Source organism: Aquila chrysaetos, chromosome 10 (assembly GCF_900496995.4).
Source record: "Aquila chrysaetos chrysaetos chromosome 10, bAquChr1.4, whole genome shotgun sequence".
Taxonomy (NCBI): domain Eukaryota; kingdom Metazoa; phylum Chordata; class Aves; order Accipitriformes; family Accipitridae; genus Aquila; species Aquila chrysaetos.
This window is the reverse complement of record NC_044013.1, coordinates 6289033-6307598: the sequence shown is the minus strand read 5'-3', so window position 1 is coordinate 6307598 and position 18566 is coordinate 6289033. Positions and strand designations below refer to the sequence as shown.

At 48.9% G+C, this 18566-nt stretch overlaps 1 protein-coding gene across 11 annotated transcripts in view; it reads left to right on the top strand.

Moving 5' to 3' along the window:
- Window positions 1-18566, top strand: part of TNIK (TRAF2 and NCK interacting kinase) — a 168616-nt gene that overhangs the window by 146161 nt on the left and 3889 nt on the right. For 6 of the 11 annotated variants that reach the window (XM_030027630.2, XM_030027627.2, XM_030027625.2 and 3 more), the window contains 10 exons: window positions 2353-2537; window positions 5741-5867; window positions 8137-8301; window positions 11828-11942; window positions 12531-12701; window positions 12997-13140; window positions 14682-14816; window positions 15078-15178; window positions 16691-16840; window positions 18111-18270. In XM_030027630.2, the coding sequence (XP_029883490.1) occupies window positions 2353-2537; window positions 5741-5867; window positions 8137-8301; window positions 11828-11942; window positions 12531-12701; window positions 12997-13140; window positions 14682-14816; window positions 15078-15178; window positions 16691-16840; window positions 18111-18270 (1453 nt within the window). Of the gene's footprint in view, window positions 1-1285; window positions 1295-2352; window positions 2538-5740; window positions 5868-8136; window positions 8302-11827; window positions 11943-12530; window positions 12702-12996; window positions 13141-14681; window positions 14817-15077; window positions 15179-16690; window positions 16841-18110; window positions 18271-18566 lie in introns of all 11 variants that reach the window. The other 5 variants (XM_030027622.2, XM_030027623.2, XM_030027629.2 and 2 more) reach the window with 2 other exon arrangements.

The window sequence follows — 18566 nt, the reverse complement described above, 5'->3', positions numbered from 1 at the left end:
ACACTTTCTTTCTAGTTGTCAGATTGTTTTTGGTCCAAGAGCAGCTCAGTGAAGCCGTTTAATCTTACAAAGTGCTCATTACTTAGAGAAAATGATAGCATCAAAGAATTAACCATCCCGAGGCAAAGCTTTAACTAGGAAACACAAGTTATCTGATGATATTGTCTGGGAGTATTATTGCTGTTATAACTTCCAAATTAGTTATTAAAAACTAATTAAGCTGATTTTTAAAATACTTGACTCTCTTCTAGTGATGACCAAAGAAAGCTGATAGGGTGCCTTGAAGCACGTTAGAAATGGAAGGTGCAAAAAAGAAGTAATTTTCACGGTCCGCGGCTGTGATAGGGAAGGGTTCAGTCCTAATCCTGCACTGCAGGAAATCTAGCTGCAGTTTTAAGAGGCTCTTACGCAGTCCTGAAGTCCTTTTTAAAGTTGAGAAGGCTCTAAGCCAACTCAAAGGCAAGTGCTCAATAAAGAGCATATTTTATACTCTAAATGGAAAGCATTGTTAAGCTGTTGAAATTGTCATTGATTCTTATTTAGGAAAAGAAACAATCATATCATAGAAGCTGCTACAGCCCTAATTGAAATAATTAGTTGTCGTGACTGCAGATTTGACTGTATTTCAATCCCAAACACGTTGGCATCGAAAATAAACCCTTGAAATACCACGTTCTCTCTTTAATCATGATAAAGAGCCTTTCTTTAAAGGTACAGAGAGCATTTGGAGAGGGATATATAACACCCATCACAGGTACCTGCTGTGAAGCAGGGACTGATCTTTTTTTAAAAAAAAAAAAAAAAAAAAAAAAAAAAAGCTTTTTTTGGTATACTAATATTTACGGGTCTGATGCAAAGCTCTCTGACGTCCATGGGAGTCTCTCCTCTACGTCAGAGGGCAGGCAGGGCAGACCTGGGAGCAGAATGTGCGGCTGTCCACTGGTGGGAGCCCGCCGGGAGGTGTGGGTCATCAATAACCAGAGTACAAATTGCTTGCAAAATATTCCTGCTTCACGATTAAAAAATAAACTGGGTTTGCATCTCAGCCATAGAGGTTTTCCATCATTTTCTTCACGTGTCAACGAGATAGATTTTAAGAGCTCCCTTTGCAACCGTAATTAATATTGCCGTAGTCGCCCAGCTGGAACGGTAAACTGGAAATGCAGTAAATGAGAGTATGGCCGTAAGACAATTGTGGAATTTGGTCTTTTTCAATGAGTTTCTTTCTCCCTAATCCTTTATCTCTGACCGAATGCACTGATGCCTACCTCGGTCACTAATATAGGGAGAAATGGTAAGACTGACAATTGCGATGCTTTGTTCGTCATGTGCATGTCTTGTGCAACAGAGTTCTCTAACCCATTCTAATTCGAGCTCTCATGCTTTTCTGCCCTACTGCTTCCCCCTGCATTGCTATAAAAGCATGTAAGATAACAAAAAGTCTCTTTTCTACACGGTGCCTGCCATGTTCCTTGTTTTGAAATAGCAGTGTCTATTTTATATGACTGTCGGGTCTGAGACCTCATCAAAGTCATGGTAAACTGAAAAATTATTACTAGGCTTTGGGAGTGCTCCTATCTTTTTTCTTGTTTCAAGGCTTTTTTTTTTTTTTTTTTTTTTTTTTTGCCCTTAGCTTGTAGGCTGCCACATTTCACATAAAGTGCTTAATGGGTCCCGCTGAGGGATTTTTTTTTTTTTATTATTATTATTTTTTTGATCGTGTGGCTGACTCAGAGCTGTGACTCCAAAGTCTGGCTGAGCTGGGCGCTTCTCCTCGTGCTCCTCACCGCCTCTCGGCAGCCGCCCGACAGCGGAGACTCACCACGGAAGCAGCTCTTGACGTGGCGATTGCACCACTCCATGGGAGATGCTGTCATTGCTTCCTTCCCAAATGCATTTATTACAGAATAAATACAATTACGGGGTCTCTTTGAGAAGTTTGAAAGAAGAGAAAACCCTGCAGGAGAAATTCTCCGAGCCAATCTTTGAAATGATGTTGTTTTCCAGTTTACTATGATGGTGACTGAACTTCACCTTTTCCAACAAATATAATTTTGTCGTGTATATACATATAAGTGTGTGTATATATATGCACATACACGTTCCAAACAGAAAAAGAAGAGGTTGGCTATTGATTTTTCAGTGAGCGTAAATCAGTTTTGTTTTGTTTAATAAATGCTACATGCTACAAACATTGTCTTACGTTCGTCTCATGTTTGTAACGACTCTGTAAAGCTACTTCTTGTTGCTCGTGCTGTTAGCATTGGCTTTTGAAGAGGTGTATGTGACATTCTCCTCGCTTTGAATATAATAGCCATCGCTTTCTTGTTTTCTTGCCCCCATCCCCTTTAGGATCTGACGGCCTTAGCCAAAGAGTTGAGGGAGCTGCGCATCGAAGAAACCAATCGTCCCCTGAAGAAGGTGACGGACTACTCCTCCTCCAGCGAGGAGTCAGAAAGCAGCGAGGAGGAGGAGGAGGATGGCGAAAACGAGACGCATGACGGGACCGTGCCTGTCAGTGACATCCCACGGCTTATGTAAGAAGCGCTTTCTTTTGGGGGGGCAAACTGTGAAACCACAGTGTGTCCCGGTCTGGAGGGGCAGTAGCTGTGATATGGGACCTGTCCAAAGCGCGTCGGTGTTTGGTGGCTGGCGCTGGGAACGCTGCCACGGTCGCAAGGGATAATTTACTCAGATGAGTCTTTTTCCCGGTCCAAACTAGAGATCCTTGATGGGAAAAACTGAATTATTTCACTGCACATTTGGTGAACTTGGACTCCAAGCTGATGGACCTGTTCCTGCTGATGAGCAAGGCGGGTTTTTGGCCAGAGTGGACGCACCTGACCTCCTCCACACCTTGGGTCCTGCCCACAGGGTTGGCATGTTAAAGCTCTGCCTGCTCTTGAGCCTGGTCTTGCCCCAAATCAAGCCGTACTGAAGTGCAGTACTTGGTGGCCTGCCCAGTGCCAACTGGTAGAGCCAGGATTATAATAATCCTAAATCTTTGTCTTTGATTTTTGTCCTTGGCTCAGTCACTGCAGGCGGCAAAATGTGCTGGGCTAAAACATTGAAATGAAAAAGTCAGCAGACTATACTATTGTGCCCCATTATAGGCACCTGGGGACACTTGTGCTTTTGAATATCTCTGGATGAGGGAGGAGGGCAGCATAGCTTCAACACACGCAAAACAGCTGTCACCGCGCAGAGCGAGCTCGCGGAGCATCCCTGCCCGGTGCTTTGCAGCACTAGCACTGCAGGGGCTTTTCTGGGGGCTCTCTGCCTGGCAGTGGGGTCTGGCCCCTGCCCCTTTGAATTCACGGAGGAGTTGTGGGAACGCTCTAGGGGATTATTTGCATTTTAATCAGTTCATTTCCGTTCTTCCTGCTAAATGAAGTATTAGTCGATAGAGGGGTAGCTGGGCTTCATAGCGGTGGGGTGTGGAGCGGCAGGGAAGCCCTCTGGGTGGTTAGGGGACCTAAGGGGTCCGTGTTACGCAGAGTGCCAAGCTCCTGGGCTGGAGCTTCCTCCCAGCAGAAGAAGAAAAATCAGAGCTCTTGGAATTTGTTGGAGAAAGTCAGGAGACAGAGGGATGGCTATGAATACGCAGCAGTTGGATGGGCAGTCACGCGTGCGAGAAGGGGCCTCAGGCTGCTCGCAGAAGAGGAGTTTAATCGGGAGTGGTTAATCTGTACTGACATCCTTCCACCAAACACCTTGGGTTTGACACAGCACTTTTCCGTGGATAAAATACCTCACCGAATGCTTTGCAGCCAGATGTGCCGGACAACAGGCATGGCGGTGAGGTGGATGCCCCTAACCCGCTGCCAGCCAAACGCCACTTGTCCTGTAACGTCCTGTCAATGAACGTGCCTCAGAGACCGAACGTGAAGATGCAGCCCTTGGTGTCACAGTGAGATGGCAGGAGCTCTGTCTGTATCTAAGCCTTCACGGGTATCTGCGGGCACGGCCGCGCTGCTGCGTGTCTGGGGAAAAAGAAAGCAAACGCTTGGCTTTACACCCTTATTTCACAAAAGGAACCTTAACTCGCGTTCAGACTAGATGGAGTTGGGCATTTTTGTATCAGAGCTTTATTTTTCCTATGTTCAGTGGTTTTCACTAAAAACGGAGGCCGAGACAGATCATCTCCTCTTCTCCTGCACCTTCCAAGTGATCTTTATATAAGCCATTTTTAAACATCCCTGGGCATCCTCCTTGAGCGCTGGGCTGCTCTTCATTCCAGCTCGGTCCAGGTCTCTCCTGCTGCGGGATAAGCCCATCCATCGCTTTGTGTCCCAGTGGACAGGAGGGACCGTTTACTCCTTCCACCTCTGCAGATACCTTTTCTCCATCTGAATACTAGGGTGACTCCCTTCAGCTCCCTGTCCTCTGAGTTGTGCAAGCCAGCTCTTGCCTGTGTCCAAGGATTTCTTGCAGGGTGACATGGAAACTGCGCGCCAATGAAATTTGGGACCTCAGGGCTACCACAGCCGGTCATTCATTCACTGTACAGTCTCAAAATTAACATAACCTCCTTTGCCTCTGCTTTCTTATTTCTAAAACTGGAATAATTGTGTTATTCTCTCATCCTTTGGCGGAGTTGAAAAGCTAACGGTAGGAAGGTGTGAGCTCCTCACGTGAAAGGTGCCGCAGAAGTATGGCACACTGTTGTTTGGAGTGCTTTGGTGATGCCTGTCCAGTCATAACGTTGATGCAGGCCAGGATCCATCATCGAGCCAGTCCCACCTTGGGGTCCCCGGGGCTCACATCTCGTATTGGACCAGTAACCCCCTTGATTAATGCAGGTTTGCGTTGTTTTTTCATGCTACCAGGCTCCCTCGTGAGCCTCTGGGCATTGACAAGTAGGTGTGCACGGGGGTGACATGTTAAAGAGTGAATTACTTCATACGGATGGAAAGCAACCGGACTGTATGGCTTTTAAATGCAAAGCAACAGGTCTCATCAGCAACATCTTCATAACCACCATCGGCATTTTCCAGCGCACAGGCAGGGCAGGGTAATCCAGAGGCACTTTGTCATTTGCTTTTGGTTTTGTTTGAATTATATTTAAGCAGCTGGTCTTCTAAGAATGTAATAATAAAGTAACGGTGGCTGCTCACCACCTGCGATATCCACTCTCAGGCAGTCCTAAAATTTAATGCGTGTGAGAATAAATTCCAGCCTCTCTCTTGAGATAGGAGCGCAGAAATAAACTCAAGGTGAAATCATGGGTTAGGGCTACATTTTCATCTGGAAAACAGCAGAGAGCTACAGGACACAACCTGTACTCCTGCCCGTGCCTCCTCCAAATCCCATCCCCTCCCTTGTTGTCTTTTGTCATCGGGTGCTCTGATGCACTGTTCCCTTTTCAGGGGTTGAGATGGGGAATAAAGGGAGTGAATTATTTCTTTTAAACTTTCTTAAGTAGAAAAAATGACATAAGGTAGAGCAGGACTGCAACTCCTTGTTACCTGTTCATCAGTGCTCCTCTCACGGCACCTTGGGACGAGAAAGGCCCTTCTCTTTGGTCTCCGTGCTGTATCTGTAGTGTATCAACCTGACCCTCGTCCTGTATTTCTGACATTAGTAATTTCCCCATGCATTTAAATGGATATATTTTCTAATTTTTCTTCCTGTGAGATACAAAGCCTTCCCCGATAGAAATAATACTGTATTAGAGGATTTTTCATCTAGTTTAGCAAAGGAAATATTCATCATTAATGCTTTTCCATTCTGTCCTCAGACCAACAGGAATTCCTGGAAGCAATGAGCCGTACAACCTGGGAATGGTGACAACCCACGGGCTAGAGACTTCCCATGCAGATACGTTTAGCAATATTTCAAGGGAAGGGACTTTAATGGTGAGGGAGGTAAGTTGTAAAACAAATATTTCCATGGAGCATCTTCAGGAGGTTTTGCCCATGTAAGCACAAAAACTAACAGTGCTGTGTGTCCGGAACACAAAATGACTGAGTAAATTGTGCTCGTTAGCGCTCTCGTTAATACAATTTACACTCGGAGCAAATGTGTCAAGTGCAAATGTTTCTCAGAACTACAAACAGCAGTGAAGAGTAATGCCGGGGCACGGCGGGGAGGATGCTCGTACAAATGACTCTGCCGTAATCCCACAATAGCTCCAGGCGACCGACGTTATCTTCAATTTACAGTGTTTAGTTAATACACTTGGAACCTGGCCCAAAGTTTCCCCTCTTCTTCCCAACCTTTGCCACCGTGTAACTGTCAGAGGCGTGCAGTTTGTAGAGTATTTAGAGGCTTTTACCAGGGGCTGGTCCTGCTCGGGGAGGGCCAAGCCCCCGTCCCCACCAGCCAGCCATCCTGCGCTCGCCCAGCGAGCCGGCTGCTGGGGGCACTGGGCATCCCACACGGATGCAAGCCCCCGGCTCCGGCATTGCGGAGGTGAGGCTGCGGTGGGAGCAATCCTGATGGATGGTACTGCAGGAGTGAGGCAGAGGAGGCACGTTGGGTTGGCTGTGGAAGACCTCCCCCAGCGTTTCTCGGTTGCCGGAACGTGCTGGCGATGCTGCTGGAAACGCAGACGGGTAGCAGGTCTCCTGGGGAGGCGGCAGGAGGCTCTGGCAGTTAGTAAAACAGGGGAGTCACTCTCCTGCCGGCACGTAAAGGAGGTGGGTGGGAGAGGAGAATAAGGAAGGGGAGTTCGGAGTCAGCAACGGTAAAGGAAGAATGTTTAGATCAAATGCAAACTAGATGTGAGCAGCATTTTAATTCTTAATTCCGTTTATATAAAATATTCACATATGAGGGGGGAAAAAAAAGAATGCAACTTTGAAAGAGAGGAAGGAGTTAGCAAAAGAAGTCACAGCGTGTTGGCTGCCTTTCTCCATGAGTTTTGGAGGTGGGCAGCAATGCACAGCCCACCTCATCCCTCACTGGCACGGAGCTGTTCCGAGCAGGGATCGCCGCAGGCTGGGCAGCCCTCTGCGCATCCTTGTGGCAGGGAGGGTGATGCGGTTGAGCGGGAGAACGGTCACTGCTGTCAGAGGCAGCCATTTCCGAAAGGAGCTTGGTGTTAAGCATCACAGCTGTAAAACACGTGCCACGGCAGCAAGGCCCTATGAGAAAACCAGTGACGCGGAAGGGTTGAAAAGCCACGGGCAAGACAGGCAGCTGGGAAACCCCTTTGGGAGGAGGGAGCATGATAAGAAACCCAAACTGCAGCCTCATGCTGGGTGCTTACTGTTTGCTCGCCACCACTGCCGTAGCCATCAGAGGACGGACTCGCTGAGGTCATTCGGCTTTGGGCAAAGGGCTTTTCACTCTTTGGTGGGATGGCAAAGTGGTTGAAGGTGATGGTAACAAGCGATCAAAAGATAAACGTTGTCAGGACTGGTCAGAAACTTGGCGAGCCTGTTCAGAGGGAGTTTTCCACTAATCCAAATAAATGGGCAAGTCTCTGTAACGATCTCATTGATGTGCTCCAGGTAGGTGGGATTCATCAAAATGGCAAATATCTCAAAACAATAAGCAGGGAAGGGAGAAACTTCCCAGCACCTGCCTTGCACGAGGTGGGGATGGAGAGGAAGGGGAACCCTGGGCGAGTCCCGGGATCCTTGCGTGCAGAGCGAGATGCCAGCCGTTCTGCCGATGTTCTGCCAACGCTGCCGCTGTTCACTGCTGTTTTGGGTTACAGAAACATGCAACGGGGGCTGTGTTGGCATTTGCAGTCAGGCTACTCACTGCCGTAGCTGTGCAAAGCCGTTAAGGCTAACGCTGATCGAGGGGTCAGATTCTGCTGTCACCGGTGGCTTTGTGGGAGGAGAGCTGGCCATGGGGTTTGCACCCATGGTGGCAAGAGCAGAATCTGCCCTACGTTCCTCGTCTCAAAATGACGGTGATCAGGCTTCTCTCGCTGTAACATGGCTAATACTCTGTATTGACTTTGTGATTAATCCTGTCTTCATTTCTCCTGGGGTGGGGGGTTGGTTTGCTGCTTGCCAGATTGCATGGGGATGGAAACAGAGAGGGTCCTTCTCCTGCGCTTGCTCTGAGAACTGGGGGACTGCCAACGACTTGGTTTTGTTTGGTTTTTTTCTCTTCTTTTTCTCTTCCCCCCCCCCCCCCCCCCCTTCTCTTTCTTCCTCATGCCTTGTGTCTCTGCAGACCTCTGGTGAAAAAAAGCGTTCTGGCCACGCAGCCAGCAATGGCTTTGCAGGTCACATCAATCTCCCTGACCTGGTGCAGCAAAGCCACTCGCCTGCGGGCACGCCGACCGAGGCCCTGGGGCGAGTCTCCACGCATGTGCAGGACATGGACTCGGTGCCTGAAGTAGGTGGTGGGGGGCTCCTCTTTCTCCTTTGCATCACTTTAAACAAGTATTAACATCTCTGCCTCGTAAAGGGGCTTTCCTGCTTTCCTCCCTGGCTTTCTTGGCTCTTCTCTCTCTCTCTCTCTGTTTCTGGTCCACGCGGGTGAGCGTAGTGGAAATACAAGGGCATCTGATGGGTTTTTGCTATATGGGTCTATGGCTGGTGGTAGAAATGTCTATTAGGTCTTACCTCAAGCCCACCAGCTGGAGTTTTGGTGGTGATGGCTTGAACGCTGCCAACGGATGTGAAAGCCCCTTTTTTTTTTGACACTTGGAAATACAAGAAAATTATGAGAGCCAGTGATGCCATTAACTTCAACTGGGCCCAGCTTCCACCTGTGCAATCTCTGATACTTAACGTGACTCCAAAGGTTAGCAAAAACCAAAGCCAGCAAAATTCTGGATAGTTCTTCAGACTAGAAAAAACCGGCACACCTTTAAAATTGTGTCTTTCGTGTCATGGCAAAGCATTTCTCCCCGGTAGCTGTTTTACAGGGACACGATTGAACGTTAACATTGTATAAGGTGTAAAAAGTCCTAGGAAGTACAAGATGTGCCACATAAGACAAGGGAATCAATGTGTCCTGCTTACCATCACCAGCTGTGGGAACCAGGCACAGTTCTCTTTTCCCATGAGAAATCAACCCATTTGGTGCTAAATAAGCTATTTTATTTAATTTTCTTCTTTTCATTTTGTTGGTTATACATCAAAAGTTCTGTCATCGTATTCTCTTTCATAGAAATGAGGTACTCATTTTATGGTGTGCTTTTTACTAGCAGTATAAAAATAAAAATTGCTTGGAATTGAGCATTGATAAAACGTAAGAACAGATGGTGCATGACTTGACCTCAAGGTTTTATCCATTTCCTCGTTGCCTTTAAAAGCGGTGATGAGAGAGTTGATCTTGAAAGTAACACCTTCCACGGTCATCCTGGGACTGCTTAAACACGGGCAAGGATTGGGTTTAAATATATTCATTTATAGAATACCAACCAAGAAGATCTTTTCCGTTTCTAAAACTGCATTTTTAGGGCTGACTGAGCCAGGAGTGGGTGTAAGCGGAAACTTGGGGATTTAGTTCGCAGTCTTCCAGGTGACTCATGGTGCTGCGAGCAAAGAGAAGGGAGCAAGCACGACCTTATCCTGCAGCTTGATGCTGTCTCTGTTAAGCCACCACGGAGGTTTATAGGCAGTTGAACAAGGCCTGAAGGAAGATGAGGTCTTAATATTCAAAGAACAGACTTGGAAGTTACTAAAATGCCAGCTTCTGGGGAGAATAGCTGGATCTGAGCAAAGAAAAGAAATGCTGGGTGCATTGGGATGAGCGGTTTCGTCGTAATTCATTTGTCGGAAAGCACCTGGCTCTCAGCTGGAAAGCATCCCTGTAAATACTGAATTTTTCTCCTCCTTGAATTGTTGGTGTTTTCTGGAAAACACATCCAGCACAGGGAAAAAACTGTATTTCTTGGATATGAAGGAAGCACAAAGTAGCGAGGATCTCTTACATGCGCACACAAATATGGCCCTACTGTGTATGTAAATGCGATGTCTGTTCCTGCAGCCTTCCCTGCCGCAGGCTGTTAACTCCTTCCATGGGTCTCAGTTACCATGTACTTTTTGGAAATCCATCCCGTTTCTATGGAAACAGGCGGGCTGTCAGGGGAGTGGAGACAGGAGGGAAGCGGGATGCGCAGCGCGCTTTTGGCAGGCGCAGGGCATGGATGCCGGCTCACCCATGGATGCCAGCCCCAAAATGCTTGGAATGTCCCGAGCCACGAGGGTGGCTCCCGAACCCAATGGTTTTTTGGCCCTAAATCTTTTTGTGGCTCGCTGGAGGACAGGTACGAGCCCAGCCCAGCTTCGGTACAGCTTCCCGCGGCACGGGCTTGTCCTCACGGCGTGTTTCGGCACAGGGGCTGCGGCGGTGGCGTTGGGCATGGGTAATAGCCTGGGCTTTGGTGACTCGGTGCCGTGAAAGCTGAGGAAGATTTATTTCAGGGAGGGAAAATGTCCCGAGGAAGAAAAATGCGAGCGGTAGTGCTGCTGCAGAGTGACTTGGGGTTTGCTGCTGTTGCAGCTCTTAACGGAGCTCATACATAAAGCGTATCCTGGGTAAATACTGGAGTAGGAAAAATAAGCTGCTGAACGAGGGGGGAAAATCACGCCGCTTTGAATCCCAAGGCAAGAATTTCCTTTTGCTTGGGAGAAGGTCTTAGCCTCGTTTTCTGCCTTAACTAAGCAATGGCTTTAAAAAGAAATCAATGTGATGTTGCAGTTTGTTCCTCCCCAAATTCCCTTGGCAGAGTCTTGGCTCTGACATTTCCTGCGATACCTTCAGGTTAAGTTTTGTTAGCTTAGAAATGGCCCTTTCTTGCAGTCTCACCTGAAATGCTGTAGACAATTTAAAACACTTCATTGAAATTGCAAGCGACCCATACGTGTCGTCCACGTGAGATGTGCTGAAGACCAGACTTTGGGGGGGGATGGAGCAATGTCAGGGATGCCGTCTTCTGACGAGTGTCCAAGGCATTTTCAAACACCCCCTGTTCAAAAGCTGTCCCTAAAGCACCGCACAGCTTGCTTACCCAAGCCTTCTCCACCTCCAGCACTTCGGATCCTCCCAAAACTGGAGCAGCCAGGCGTACTGAGGGGCATTGCTGGGTCCTGCCTCAGCTATAGGTGTGAGGACCAGCGATAACAGCCCAGCAGAACGAAAAATGGGTGTTTTGCTAGAGAGCTGACTTTTCCTACTTTCCAGGGGCATCAATATTTTGGGCTTAGCCCAGCAAATCCCTAGATAACAGGCAGTAAAAGCAGAGCAGTATTACAGCTGTACGAGCTCTCCTGCCTAAGCTTTACAGGTCCTAAAATAGATTTCCACGACCTGCTGAAATAAAATCTTTGCTCAGACCGTGCTAGTTAGCGTTTGGCTTTGGCACGAGGAAAGCAACAGTCCCACCTTTTCCAGCTCTCTGAATTACTCTGGTGGTCACTGGTCCGTGTCAGCTTGCCCCATGCCAGGGCTTTCCAGGGGCTCCCAGCACCGTCCTGCCAACCTTGCCTGCACGGTGGGAGAGGGGGAAAAGCAAACCCTCGCCGGCCTCACATCCCAGAGCGGGCTTTTAAAGGCAGGTGTGTTACATGCAGACAAGTTGGTTTTTACCTGCATCGACTTTTGCCTCTGGCCCTGCGGCTTCTCCGCTAACCGGTCTCATGGCTGTGCTGTGCTTCTGCCTGAGAGAAGAGAGCAGAGCCGGGTCCTGCTCCTCTCGTTTTCTGTTGCTCATGGACACTCACAAATCCAATTTAATGTTTTTCGTGATTAGTTATGTGGGAGGAGGAGCAGATGTTCATTTAAGGCTCGAAAAGGGCACCGCAGGGGCAGGCACTGTGTCTGCTAATTAGAAAGTCTTACATACACACACGTACACAGAATTATTGTTATTTCTGTGCTCTGAGCTCTCTCTTTGCTGTTTGTTTTCCAGTATGGTATGGGAAGTAGCACCAAAGCCTCTTTCACTCCCTTTGTGGACACCAGAGTGTACCAGACCTCGCCTACTGATGAAGATGAAGATGAGGATGAAGAGTCGTCTGCTACTGGTAGGCAATGTGGCCAGTTTGAGAGGGGAGGGCCTCGTGGAAACCAGGTCGTGGAGCCTGAATAACCCCACTGAACCTCTTTCACATTTCACTTACTCTTGTCCAGACATTGCTCATGTCTGCATCCTTGTGCTCTCCCGTTTCCATCCAACTTCTTCTGTCCCACTAACGAAATGCCACCAGAAAGGTCTGGGAGAAGACAGGGAGCAGCAGAAATCCACCCACCCGTCTGCCTGGGCAGCCAGAAGAAACGTTCCTGGCAGAACTGGGAGGTGGTAATTGCTCCAAAAAGCTGGCTGTTGCTCTGAAGTCATTGAAAATGGTTGGATGCGGGCAGGCGGGCAGCAAATAGTGCTGGTCAGCCCGGTAGGCAGGGCTGGAGGTCTGGGAACATCACCTGCTGATGGGTTTGTGTTGGTTCCAACCCACGAGAAAATCCTGATGATCCCTCTCCAGACTAGTAGCTTGTAACATTGTGATGACACCCCCATCAGGAAATAAACCACATGTCGTCTTCCTGTCCCAAAAAAGAGGTGCCAGAAGAGTTAATCCATCACACCTCCCTGTCTTGTTGTGTTTCCTTGCAAGCCCTGTTCACCAGCGAGCTGCTCAGACAGGAGCAGGCCAAGCTGAACGAAGCCCGGAAGATCTCGGTGGTGAACGTCAACCCCACCAACATCCGTCCCCACAGCGACACCCCGGAGATACGGAAATACAAGAAGCGCTTCAACTCGGAGATACTCTGCGCTGCTTTATGGGGTAAGCCCTGAGCACGCCGTGCCCCCGGCAAAGCTCCTCGGAGCGCGTGGCTGGTGACGAAACGCAAACGTGTCATCACGGAACCGAGCCCCTGCCTCTGGTTGTCCCCTTCTCCGTCCCGGGCAAGGCTAACGTCCCCAAGTCCCTGCGCTGTACGAGTGACCCTTGGTGTCGGTAGGGAGATCACAGCCTTAGCTGGGATCGGTCACTCTCGCAGTGGTGGCAGAGACGAGCTCGGGGTGTCGTCCCCGGGAGCAGCCGTGGCTCCTGGTGCCCATTGCCCTCTCCTCTTCAGGTGTCAATCTGCTGGTGGGCACAGAAAATGGTCTGATGCTGCTGGATCGAAGCGGGCAAGGGAAGGTCTACAACCTCATCAACAGACGGCGATTTCAACAGATGGACGTACTCGAGGGCCTTAATGTCCTCGTGACAATATCAGGTATGCCTCTCGTCCTCTCGCCCCAGCGTTCACGGCCGTACGCCCCGAGCAGTTCCAGCTCGGACAAAACCTGCCCGCCAGTGTCAGAGGGAAGCTCCCAGGGGAGCGGGAGGTGGTTTATTCCAGAATCGAAGGCGTCAGCTCTGCAAGAATGTCTCCAAGAGCTCCGCTTCATCTTTAGTTTAGCAGGGAAGGGAAGGTGGAGGATACAGGCAGATACCCCAGCGATGCAGGTAGTCACGGCTTGAGGGGGCAGCGAGCTCTGCTTTCGGCTCTCTTTGGCTCTAGCCAAGGGAGCCATGAACCGTGGCTTCAGGGCTCCAGCTCGGACCATGGTGTGCTCAGGGTGCCCCGAGCATCATGAGGGCCACAGGCTTGTCACTGTCCCCGGGTTCAGCTGGGAGCTCCAGAGCTCTGAAATCAGGCTCCTGGGGTTATTTCTGGCAAAAAAAGCAAAAACTCTGTAGTCCAGTCTCCCAGGAGAGCACCCAGCATCCCCCCTGCAGAGCAGCCCCGTGAAGCAGACGGGTGGCGGAGCCAAGGCAGAACCTCCTCCTGCCGATACCTGCCCTGCAAAGCTCACGGAGGACAGCGAGAGAAATGCTCGTTAGGAAAATTGCTTGATATCATCCTTCTGTTTACTTTCATGTTGTTCAACACCCCCCTGGGCTCATTCTGCATTCGCCCACAAATTCCCGTTCCATTCAGATAGAGCTCTTCAAAACCTCTGCTTCGTCATTTACCTCGGTCTGCAGCTCCCCTGTGGTTTTGGGGATACAGCTGTAGGAATAAGGGGTTTAGTACAGCTGGAAGATGAAGGGGGGGCTAGCACTCGCAGCACCGGCCCCCAAGACGGAGCTGAGAATGAGCCCTGGGGACCTGTGGAAACCCATGGGCAGGCAGAGCCCCTGGTTTATGGTTTGGCTCCTCTCCCACCGGACTCGAGTCGAGCTGTGTCCTCTCCCTGTAGCGGTGGCTTTGCAGCAGCAGGGAGGTTTGTAGCCAGATCGCAGCCATCCAAGAGCAGGCAGGCGTGCAGAAATTTGGCAGACCCTCAGCATTGCAGAGCCCAGCACCGGCCTTGTCGGCAAATAGCGGTGCCTGTCGCAGACCGAGCTCGTGTCTCAGCTCCAAGGTGGAATTAATGTTGTATGAAGGAGAAGAGAGGAAAGAAACCAGGTAGTTGAGTGGTTGGGTAAGCCCTGAGCTGTAAGAGAGCTTGGGGTCACGGCCCTGCTGTGCCCGACTGTCTCTCCGTGAACACTGATTTATAGGAAAAGGAACATTTCCAGCCTGCGGGAAGCAAGAGCCTGGCTCTTCCAGTATCTGCCTGCAGTCTGGGAGACAGAGCTCTGGGCTCTGCTTTCCATAGGTTTTTTCCCAAGAAAAAAACCCAACACAACAACTAAATTACTTAATTTTCAACTTCATTGTGAAACAAACTTTAATTTTATCATCTTGTGAGTGGAAATAAGCACTGAGATCAAGATTTCCCGTGCACACGTGCTCTGCTCTGACAGGGAAGTTTCCTTTGCCAACAGGAAAGAAGAACAAGCTGCGCGTGTACTATCTCTCCTGGCTGAGAAACAGGATTTTACACAATGACCCTGAAGTGGAGAAGAAGCAGGGCTGGATCACGGTCGGAGACCTGGAGGGATGCATCCACTACAAAGTCGGTGAGTGGCCTCTCTGGAAAAAAAATGTCTGAAGACATGTCTGTTCTCTAGTCTTAGGTCTGACCTGACAATTTCTCTTAAAAGTATGGCTAGACCGTAGCCACAAATAAATTTGGAATTCATCTATACGTATTAGGTGGACACTTTACCAAATGGGAACCAACAGAGAGACAGCCTCAGAAGCTGTTGCTGGAGATGAGTTGTTCAGTCTTGTTGGAAGGAAAGTGAATGTTTTTAAAACTGGTTTTATTTTCATTTTAGTGAAATATGAAAGAATCAAGTTCTTGGTGATTGCCTTAAAGAATGCTGTAGAGATCTACGCTTGGGCTCCTAAACCATATCACAAGTTTATGGCATTTAAGGTATGTTTATCTTTTAACCAAAATACACTCTGTAATTGTAAATACACAAGATTTCTGTACTGTGCAGAGCAGAAAACCGTCTTGCTTACGTAGCTGAGCTCCTTGGGATGCCTGGCAGGCATGGGAGAAGGGATACATTCTGGCTGAAGAGATGGGATACAGGCTAACAATTAAGTGTTAATACTAGCTTATGCTGGCAAGCTTTACTTGGGAAGTTTGCGGAAGGCTGACCAAATGCCCATGAGTAAAATTGAGTTGGGGTTTTTGGTGGGGATTGGGTTTGATTTTTTTTTTAACCTGTGACTAATTTTTCACATAAAACATGAAAACGGGTTGGCGTTATTTTCCATTTTGATTTTGCAAGGTCCTCTCCCATTCTGCAGTGTGGATTCTGTTTCAAGACAGAAAGTCCAGGAGAATGACCCACTCTTTCTCTCTCTTTTTCTCTCCCTTTTCATCTACCTCAGTTTCCTTCAGTGAGACCTTTCTCCTCTATAACCTGCCAACGGGTATTTTGTACTCAGTCCTTTAAAGCACTTTTCATCCAAAGCTCTGTGCAGAGACAAGTCACAAGGGGCAATGTCTTCTGGAGACGTTCATGCTGAGTAATCTCATTTTGCATCCTTCCAGCACAAATGGGCTTATTCAGTATTAGGTCACATTTGCTTTTTCTGAACAAAAGCCAAAATAAATGGGCTCAGTGACATGGAGAGCTCAGCACCATTAAAATGGCCTGGGATCCAGCCTCTGCGGGCGCTGGTGAGGGTGCTGGTTAGTGCTCCTGGTGCTGCTTCTCCAGTCTGGGGGGGCTGAGCATCCTTTCCTTGCCTTGTAGGCAGGGATCTATTGGCAGAGTGGGAAATAACCACCCACAGATTTTCCCTGCCAGGAGTCAGAGTGGTCCTTGCACAGAGAGCCAGGAGTCCTTTTCTCTCCCTGTGGGTGTTTCACCCTCCTGCTGAGGACCTAAGCCATGGAGAGATACTCTGTCCTGGATCGGCCCATGCCAGGGAGCTGGTCCCAGCCTGCATCCAGCAGATTAGATTGAACAGAGAAAAGTAGGTCTTTGCTAATCTGATTCATTTCAGCTGCCCAAACAGGAGCGGTGATCCCTGCCGAGAGCGGAGGTGGGTGGTCACAGCTTTCTGCAGACTTTGGTCTCGTTGCCCAGAGCAGCACCGGCATCGGGGGTCCCCGCGTGCTGCCTGTATGCACGCTCGTGTAAAATTGAGCTGTCGCCTTCCTTTAGAGACCCAATCCTCGGGCTGGCCTCAGGCTCCTGGGGGAAAAGAGCTGTGCTTGGCAAGGGTGAGCGCTTATCCGCTGGGACGGCTGGAGCGAGTGGGTAATACCCTCTGAGGCATCTGACATAGGAACAGAGGGACGGGAATATAACTAACCACATATTTAGTAGGAAACACAGTCAAACAAATACGATTTCAAAACCGTATCAGGCTGCTGCTATGGGGATTTGTTGGTTTTCTGTGATACTCACCGAAGGGATTATAAAAGTCTTTTGCAGATCTCCAGCACAAGCCGTTGCTCGTGGATCTGACTGTAGAAGAGGGTCAGAGACTCAAGGTTATCTTTGGATCACACACTGGTTTCCATGTGATTGATGTAGATTCTGGGAACTCTTATGATATCTATATACCATCTCACGTGAGTACACGGGGGAGTGCTGCTGCATGACTAACACAGGTCACCAGCAAGGTTTGGGCAGGCTCCTGGTGGCTCAGGAATGGTGACCAGTCAGGTGACATCTTGCCATGAGTATGACATTCTTCGGTGCCATCTTCATTGGTGCTGGCTTAAAGAGGACTCGGAGGTATCACACACTCCATGTTCATTATTCGCAGAGGCCATTTCTGTCCTCGCGCCCACGCAGTCAGGTTTAAGGCCGCCGTGTCCCACAGAAAGGAGAATCTGTCTGTACATTGCATGGAGCAGTGATGGAGGTCTCTGTAGGGCAAGATACCATGAAACCAGGTTCTTGGTTGTTGGACAACGTAGACCCACCAAGAGCTGGATGCCCAGCGCCCCGTCCCATTCCATGGTGTCCCAGATGTGCTCACCAACGCTTGTTCCTGCTGGGGCAGCACCGTTTGTCCCGGTGAAGGTTGCAGGACTAGGGTAGCCCAAATCTCAGGAATCCTGCTGTTCAAAACTCCCAAACCCCCTGCCAGCCTGGACTCACCACAGGACCTCTCCCAGGTCCATCAGCTGTTTCAAGAGAGAACCAGTGCTACAAAAAATAGTGTAAATGAGGATTTTCTTGTTGGCTCATTTAAGCTCTGTCCATGCTTTGGCCCAAGCAGCATGAGAAACTGGTCTAGGAGAAACTGTGTCACTGCTCAAATCCAGGAACTGCTGAATCTGATCCAACCAGCAGAGCCTCCTCTGCGAAAGCTGGCAAGAAGCATAGGGAAAAATACAGGGGCAGTTTGGGATTGTTTTGTGTTGTCTTAGCTATGGAAGGGCAGACTTGGGTGGAAAGTCGCTGTAGCTGCCCGTGGAGCTAGAGACTGATTGCTAAAAAATGGGAATATTTCCTCCCTAGGGCTACCTGTAAAATTCTGGGTTTATTTGCCTTAATTTGAATAGGAGATGGATTCATCAAGTCAGCAGCCGCTTATTTGTGTTACAGCCAAGTGTCAGCCATCAGTCTTGGGGGCGTATATGTTGTGATCTCTCTATAATTGCTGAACCAGTTTATCCTTGACGTATCAGACAGCTTTGATGGTAGGGTAAACATGACAGTTTATTCCCCTTCAAGCTTATCTCTGAAAGCCAATGCCTGTTTGGTAAATGGGGGGAGGGTTTTATTCTCGGGTTGGTTTGGGGTTTTGTTTTCCTAAGGCTCTGCTCCCTTCCCCCTATCCTTTCCTCCATTCAATGTAATTCTGACTTCTAGGGTTTATTTTAACTGCAGATTCAGGGCAATATTACTCCTCACGCCATTGTCATCCTGCCTAAAACAGACGGGATGGAGATGCTTGTGTGCTACGAGGATGAAGGCGTATATGTGAACACCTATGGACGGATAACTAAAGATGTGGTGCTCCAGTGGGGAGAAATGCCTACTTCCGTGGGTAGGTCAACCATTCCTCTTCACTCGCTTAAAAGTCCAGTGACAAGTAAGATGAGGAGTCGAGAATGCTGAGATGGAGTCATCCGGGCTTTCGTTTATGAAAGCAGATTTCTTTCAGCCAGATAAGAGATGCAGTTGCTAAATTTCTACAGTTTGGTCCTCCGTAATAAAAGCAAGTGACTTCTTGAAGATTTGAGCTCTGGTTTATCTTAAGTATAAGCTAATATAAGCCGTTGCACTGGTGGGATGCTGTGTTGCGTGGAAGAGGGGCTGGGTGCAGAGCTGGGAGCCCGTGGG